This window comes from Macadamia integrifolia, unplaced genomic scaffold (assembly GCF_013358625.1).
Source record: "Macadamia integrifolia cultivar HAES 741 unplaced genomic scaffold, SCU_Mint_v3 scaffold2338, whole genome shotgun sequence".
Taxonomy (NCBI): Eukaryota; Viridiplantae; Streptophyta; class Magnoliopsida; order Proteales; family Proteaceae; genus Macadamia; species Macadamia integrifolia.
The window spans coordinates 31,629-40,445 of NW_024868646.1; the positions used below are offsets into that span (position 1 = coordinate 31,629).

Below are 8,817 nucleotides of genomic sequence, written 5' to 3' on the forward strand. Positions count from 1 at the left end.
AAAAAGGCATGGCCATGTACACAACTATCGTATAAGGGATGAAGGTCTATTGTGCACCCTTCGCCTCCATTCGATGATTGTGTGCATGGTCATGCCTCATTCACTATCGTGCACAAAACCTCTGCCCCCAAAAAAAAAAAAAAAGAAAAGAAAAGAAAAGAAAAAGAAATAACTTCCATACGCTAACAAAGTGTAATTTTCTTTTACATAGGTTTTTTATTATTTTATTTTTCTTCTTTATGTGGGGTCTCGTGTGGATGATACTTTTTTTAAGACAAATCCATTGGTGCAGCGTGCAGATTCATTCCTACAATGGGAGCTAGGAAACCCTCTCCCAAAAATATTGAGAAAAGAAAGTTATCTGAACGTACGCTCTTGTGCCCAAAGACATAGCTGAATGACCATCCCACCCTCCGTGTTGAATGCCTTGGCACACACTCCTATTGGCCTCCTCTCTAACTTAAGGACTACGTGACTAGGTAGCATTCTCTCTCACCCAAAAATATATATGTGACATGCTTCTGAAGCTCATGCAATCTTTGTTTTGTTTTGTTTTGTTTTTTTTTGGTTAAGAATATTTCATCCTAATTGCCAAAGATGTTATGGGCTGATGAGTATGTTTCAAACACATTGGACCAGGCTTTGGGTTAGGCAGCCTATGCGTATATGCAGTCCTGAACTCTTATGGGCCTTGGTCCCAATTTTCTTTGACTATTCTATATTTGGAATTTTTTTATTAAAAAAAGCACAAAAGATATAATAAAACAAAAATTATAATTACTCAATGATTTTTATGTGTATATCTCTTTCTTTAATTCAAATTTTCAAATTTTTTCTTTTCTTTTCTTCACTACCAACCATACCCTTAAGGTGTCAAATAATGGAAAAAGACAAAAATCTCAACCCTGCACACTCTCCAATTGGCCCCTGCACTAACCCAAGGCCACATTGCCTTTCAATGTAGGGACCACGTTTCCTTTAAGGGAACCCTCTCTGATCAAATAATTTATAATTTTATTTTTTTCCCCTCTTAGTATAACATATTTTTTTTCAACAAGGATAAATCTCAACATACATCTTGTTATTTCACATATGTACTAAAAAAATGTACAAGACAGACAACTTTTGATGATAACATAATTATAAGTCACTTTTAAATTATTACTAAAATATTTTTTTCTCCCATAGACTTAAAAAACTTTATAAGGCGATGGATGATCATAAGAAGGTGTCAAGTTCTACATGCCGAACCTGTGAAAGGGTTTTCTCAAAATTAACATTTTTAAGCACCTGAATTTTAAATTTGTAGGCACTCTCAGGATTCAAGTTAATCCAGTTCAGATGTAATCTTTTTGACTCTGTGATGCCATTTTAATATATAAACTGATCATCATCTCCAGTTTGAGAAGAATAACACAACCATTTCAAGCTGATCTTGATCTGATTACAAAAATAAATAACATAATTATAGGGGTGCATACATGGAATGAAAAGTCAGATGAAAATTTCAGGGCTTAGGCTGAGCTGTGATTGGGAAATCCAGGTTGATCTGGGGTTCAGCCCGGCCCTGCTCTGCCAATAAATTATGTATATTGTGCATGTGTGTACATATTGTATAGGCCATTGGTTAGCATCAAAATAGAAGAATTTTCAGTTTTTTTTTTGTTCCCTGCCTAATTCTGTTGCCTTTCTAAACAAAATTCAATGGAAGTTGTTCTGATTCCTGAAGAGCTTACATCTTGGATTCTTGGGGTAAATGTACTCAAAACATCTATCTCCATCTGTAAAACAGTCTTCACTAGACTGCTCCCTGCCTCTAGTTTGATTTTAACTTCTGATACATTTCTGCTGTGAAAGCCTCTCTCTGTCTATATTTTCACAGGCCTCTGCAGGAAGCACACAGCAAGATCAATGCAAACCAAAACCAGTCTTAAGTCTCAACCTCATCCACTAGGTAACAAGAGGGTGAAGAAAATGACCAAAAAGGACTGAGAAAGCTGTCATGAGATCATTGGTGACCATTGTGGTGTACTGATCAAAGCAAAGGCAATTGCCATACATGAGAGACTCAACTTTTAGTTCCTCTTCTACATTGTGAAGAGCACAACTTGTATCAGGCTTGTAACCTTCCTTTTTCATCTGTCCAGACAACCATTTGAGCTTCTTCCGGATCTTATTCATTTATGGGTGTAACCTGTCATTGGCAGAAAATATATGAATCTTCTGTTGGATGTCAACCCAGATAAAAGAGGTGACCTTCTTAACTCCTCGCTCCTTCATCGACTTCTTCACCTTCCCAACATCATCCCATTGACCAGCTTCTCAATAAATATTTGACAAGATAACATATGGAGCTGCATTTCTGAGATTTATATCGAAGAGCTGTTCTGCCACCTTCTTCGCCAGTCCTAAGTTTCCATGGATCATGCAAGAATTTATAATTGATAACAACATGACCTCGTCAGGCTCAAAGGGCATCTGAGACATCAGTTTCTATGCTTTCTCAAAATTTCCACTTCGACTGAGGACATCAACCATACACGCATGGTGTTCTCTCTTGGGAGCAAGTTTATAGATTTCAGTCATGGAATGAAAGTACTGTAATCCTTCCTAAACAAGGCCACAATGGCTGCAAGCAGATAGAACACTGAGAAAGCGTACTGAATTGGGTTCAATACCTTATTGAATCATCTCATTGAATGATCTAAGAGTGGCCTCACCCTCCCCATTCTGGGCATAAGCAGAGATCATGACATTCCAAGATACTAGATTTCGAATTGGCATTTCATCAAAGATTTATATTGCATCTTTTATGGATCCACATCTTGCATACATATCCAGAAGTGCACTCCCAGAAAACACGTTGGTTATGAACCCCAATTGGATTATGTAGGAATGTAACTGTTTCTCTATTCCAAGTGAAGCCATGTTTGCACAAGCTTTAAAGATACTAGCAAACGTTGCTTGATCTGAACTTATATCAGCTTTACGCATCATGGAGTACATGTCTAGGGCTTCCTCATGAAGCCCTTTCTGAGCAAAGCCTGAGATCATGACTGTCCAAGAAACTGTGCTCCATGGGTAAGCTTGGCAAGAATCATCTGAGCTTCTTCCAAGCAACCACACTTGGCATACATGTCAATCAGAGAATTCTCCACAATATCCAATTCAACCGCAGATGTTACAATTACATGGGCATGAGTTTGTCTACCCAATTCCAAAGCCAAATGCTTCTTGTGTTTGGTTCACTTTGCATATCTTCCAATCAAGATAGTCCTGGTCCCTGTGTTTCGATCGACTGTGAAATCGAACAACTCTTGTGCACCACATAGATTTCCTGACTTCACATAACCTGAGATCAATGTATTCGTTGAAACGATATTTCTTTGAGGCATTCCATCGAACAATTTCTGTGCCTGTGAAATGTCACCCATCTTGAGCCAATCTCATAGAAAATTGGTTTCTGGCTTCCTGCCTTAACAAGTTCAATGAATATGGTTAATTCATTTCTAAGAATAGCGTAAATAATCTGTTAGTAGAAGATGACTAATCAACAAATCCACTTCTCTATGTTTAAGTGGATATCCTTTTACCAAAAAAGAGTGGATAATCCAATAAATGGGAACACAGAAAGAATGCTGGGGTCAACATTATCCATCTCCCATTTTTTCTTCCAAAAATGTACAGAAATTGATAGTGAAGTTGTTCAAGAATAAGAACAACTTTATAATTCATGAATGCCCTAAGAACGAGATTATCTACAACTTTATGATTAAATAGAAGATGACCCATCAACATATCCATGCTACTCTTCACTTTAGGAACAACCCCAAGATTTTAAGCAAAGTTGTGAATAAGTAATTCTTGCAGATAAGATTGACCTACAATTCCATAATGACATTAGCATCCAATTCTATAATAAATATACAAAACCTCTCAGAAGTCGGGCCATCAAGAAATTTGGTGTTCTATCATTATTCCAATTGATTGTGTTTAATTGGTAAATCCATGGCCCCAGTTGAGCATCTGAGTGAGAATCCAAAGATGGGTCCTGATGGGAAAAAAAAGATTTTTTTTTTCTAATAATGAAGAAAATATTGAAAGCACAGCTCAACATTAGATTCCATGACTGTGATATACTGATTTAGATCAAATATGGCACTAATAACAAAATGATACGATTTCCTAGGCCTTGGATAGAGCATCTTTACATAGGGGTGAAAGTTTGGCCTTGACAACTTGAACTTGCTCTATCCCACTCTGAACCCAAACAAGGCTTGGGCCAAGTTTTTTTACCCTAAGGGCAGGTTAGGGTTGAAAAACCCCAAACCCCAACCTTGGGTCAGGGTGGGGTCGGATCTGGCTCGGATTGAGTTCTAGGCCCGGCCCGACCCATCCCTGACTTTTAATCCTGAGTCCCTGATTATATAATTTGTATATTATCAAAATAATAATAATAATAATAATAATAATAATAATAATAATAATAATAATAATAATAATAATATGTATATTATAATGTTCCCTACACACCATTCACATATTTACTTTAAAAAACTCAATACATTATTATAAAGTATAAACTCATTAGTCATCACCCACTTTTGATTTTAAAAAATCTATTGGAATGATGTCTTGACATTAGATGTATGAAAGAACCCGACCCAACTTGGCCAGCCCTGAGGGCAGGTTAGGATTGATTTTTTCCAGGCCCTGGCAAGGTTCGGCCGGCTCGGGCCCAATTAAAGGGATGCAGGGTTGGGCTTGGGTTTTAAGAAACCCGGCCCAACCTGACCCCGTTTCACCCCTATCTCTACAACTCCGCTCTTGCTGCTCGAACTAAATTTCTCTCCCATCTTCTGCTTTTTTCTTCAGCACTCTCTCTCTCTCTCTCTACATCTGTGGGTTGTCCTAATAGATGGTTAGGACAAATTGGGGATTGTGTGGATAGGTGCATGGTCTCAGGTTTGATTCTTATCTGTGCATCTACGATTTAAGTGGAGACTGTGGCAGTCGCTAAGTTAGTTTCCTCAAGAATTAGTCGAGGTGCACGTAAGCTGGCATGGACACCTTCATTAACAAAAAAAAACATCTCTTTCTCTCAGTTGAACACGGTTTGAAGATTCGAATTGGATCGGTATTAATCTTTTTTCTGATTCTTGGTCGATATCTTAATCCTGGACCAGTATGGATAAGTGTAAAAAAAATTATATGAAACCCTGACCAATCCGGATTAATCAATTAAGATACGAAAACTAGGATTAAGACTTATTCTAACCGATTCTTGATCAATTCTACATTGATTTGCAACTCAGACCAATCCGAAACTGATTCCATTTTTAAAAGCTTGCTTCTCACAAATATGCTGGCCATTTGGTTTGTTTTTCCTTTTTCTTTCTTTTAGTATTATTGTGAGTGAAATGGAGCGAAAAGGACTAAGAGCAGGGAACGGCAATTATTTCCCACCACCATCACTACTGCCATCACCCACAACCACCTCCCTCTCCCGCTGGCACCCCAACCAAAGGCAGTGTAGCCAAATTATCGATCAAGAGAGGAATTGTCCCACCACCATCACTACTGCTATCACCCACAACCACCTCCCTCTCCCGCGCGCACCCCAACCAAAGGCAGTGTAGCCAAATTATCGATCAAGAGAGGAATTGTCCCACCACCATCACTACTGCTATCACCCACAACCACCTCCCTCTCCCGCGCGCACCCCAACCAAAGGCAGTGTAGCCAAATTATCGATCAAGAGAGGAATTGTCCCACCACCATCACTACTGCTATCACCCACAACCACCTCCCTCTCCCGCGCGCACCCCAACCAAAGGCAGTGTAGCCAAATTATCGATCAAGAGAGGAATTGTCCCACCACCATCACTACTGCTATCACCCACAACCACCTCCCTCTCCCGCGCGCACCCCAACCAAAGGTAGTGTAGCCAAATTATCGATCAAGAGAGGATTTTGCACAAAGTCAATGTGATGAGGAATTTACCTACTACACTGATTGCAATACAAAGAATGGTATCATTATCATCCACGTGTCAAAATAAGAGAATGTGTCGATCTGAAACCCACATCTCATTATATGAAAGGATGGACGTAGAAATCTACACCGGTGACGTACACCTTTTTTTCCTTCTTATTGGAAAATCATCAATTTTCAAACGATTGTTTTGGTTGCATATATGGTTGGATCCACCAGCAAGAAGGTTTGTTGATACACCCCCACCCCAACCCCCACCCCCACTCCCCACCACCGCACCCCCCCCCCCCACACGCCCCCAAAAAAAAAAAAAAAAATCGTTTGTTAATTCCTCAGGAAACCTCTAATGAACCAACTACTAAAAGAAATGCAATAATCAGGCACTGCCCAACGGTTTGTGTTAAATTGAAAGCCCTCTCTCCCGATGTTTGTATTGTGAGTCATGACTGATAGACTTGTGACAAGCACAACTCAACCACCATGGTCATCATTTTTGGGGATTTAATTATCGTCATTGCAGAGACCCCTGTAGAGAATGACGTGGGGGCAAGGATCCGACGATACTGATACATATTGTGCTGAACACCAATACGATACTGATACTTGCAGGCACCCACTACTCTTGGTGTGAATTCAAGGATTATTCAGGTCACTCCAGTTCATATCAGATGTTAATCTGTACGACCCCGTGACGCCATTTTAGGATATAAACTGATAGTAACCTCCAGTTTGAGAAGAATAACACAACCATGGAAACTTTGATCTTGATCTGATTACAAAAATATTCACAAACCCTGAAACAACACCAATCACACTAACTGCAACTTACAAATATAGAAAGAAAAGAAAAATACCCAGTAGCCTATACAACCACCACGCAAGAAACTGTTTCTCGATGAGAACCAGCCAAAAGGTTAGCCATCCACTTATAGGGACGGTAGTCAAGTCAGAAGCAAACCGACTTATTCTTCCTCCAATCCTCTTTAACTTCCTCCAACTTAAAAATCAAACAATCGCAGGGCCGTCGGCATGCTGATTATAATCTTAAGATCAATCATGGAGGATATAAGACAGCGGAAAAAAAAAAAAAAGCAACAGGGAACAATGCCTAGCGGATTAATTCTCGCTGCTTTTGGATTGGATTCAGGGCTTCATGTTATTGAACGTTGCGCATCATCCCAGTTCGTGATACATTCCTGCACAAATGCGGGACCTAATCATTCTCACGGAAAACCTCCATAATAAGATGGACCAGAACAGAAGAAGCAAACAATTTTAACAGTCATTACTTTGCATTGTAAAGTAACAGCAGTTTGTTGTATTTAGGCCTCAAGGGCCACAATTTATTCACTCTAGACATCTCTCTAATTATAATGACATAATCCTCCAATAAGCAAAATGCTTCAGATAGTTTATTTTCCAGAAGTTTGAATCATAGTGGTCAAGGTGTCTAGGCGGCCCAAGGTGTTGGAGGCGCAGTTCTTGTACATATATATATATATATATATATATTTTTTTTAATGCATCTCTTATATCTAGTATAGCAATAATATAATTATGCTTACAGCCTTGCAGCAACAACAATACAGATTTAATCTGCACACTACTTTGTCACTTTCTAGCAATATCATTACAGAATTACAGCAACAACATTATGTTAGAGGGAAAAAAACTGAAGTAAACAAGAGAAATGAACTAAGTGAAGTTTGATTTCTTTCTTTCTTAACTAATTTGTTTTTTTTTGGGGTGGGAATCCCATGCTTCCCACCTATATCCAAACCAATAAAAAATTTTATTTAGGGAGGGGATCTAAGTTCTAAAAAAAATTGACAGCCGGATCTAGGCATTCCCAAGGTGTCCCAACACACTCAACAGCCTCCGTTGCATATGTCCATGCCACCTCAAATAACTTTCTTGCAGCTTATCTTGTATTGGGGCAATTCTAGTCTAACTCTAATTTGTTCATTCCCTTTTTTATCTTTTTTAGTTTTATCAGTCATCCCTCTCAACATCCTTATTTCAGCTATACTAAGTTAAAATATTTTCTTCATTGCCCAATATTCAGCTATAACCATCGTTGCTGGCTATGTAACTATACTATAAAAATTTCCTTCAGTTTTGAAAGAATATGTCAATCACACAACGCTCCGAACACACACACACCCCTCCACATAATCCACCCTCCTCTAATTCTTTGGCAACATCATCCTCTATTTCTCCTTCCTTATTCATGATTAAACCTACGTACCTAAAATTTTCACTCGTGTTATCTCTCCATCATCAATTTTCACTACCCACTTTCAATTCTATCATCAATTTTATCACATCAGCAAAATCTTACGGAACTGTTTGCATAGCCTCCACAAATGTATCACAAGTAATTGGATGGCTAGGGATAATATGTGGGATCTTGGATCCAACCCACCAAGTCATCCCAACCTCAAAACCAATGAGCAAATAATAACCCAGCAAGAGGACCAACACAAGAGACTTGTGTTATCATAGGCACGGCCCTGCCCATTCTGCTAATAAATCAATACTTTTACCACATTATGTGAGAAAAATCCAATGAGCAAATAATAACCCAGCAAGAGGACCAACACAAGAGACTTGTGTTATCATAGGCACGGCCCTGCCCATTCTGCTAATAAATCAATACTTTTACCACATTATGTGAGAAAAATCCAATGAGCAAATAATAACCCAGCAAGAGGACCAACACAAGAGACTTGTGTTATCATAGGCACGGCCCTGCCCATTCTGCTAATAAATCAATACTTTTACCACATTATGTGAGAAAAATCCTTTAACCCCACCCCCCC

General features: G+C 38.9%; 1 protein-coding gene and 1 pseudogene across 1 annotated transcript in view; both read right to left on the bottom strand.

Annotated features, from left to right (window-relative positions):
- Window positions 1-1,989: 1,989 nt before the first annotated feature.
- LOC122066316 lies at window positions 1,990-4,119 on the bottom strand (annotated as a pseudogene).
- A 2,604-nt stretch (window positions 4,120-6,723) lies between these two features.
- The window catches only part of LOC122066315 (microtubule-associated protein 70-2-like), a gene marked incomplete in the record, with an annotated part of 7,314 nt that continues 5,220 nt past the window's right edge, over window positions 6,724-8,817 (bottom strand). Inside the window, 1 exon segment of the mRNA XM_042630138.1 lies at window positions 6,724-7,191. Within this exon segment, the coding sequence (XP_042486072.1) occupies window positions 7,152-7,191 (40 nt within the window).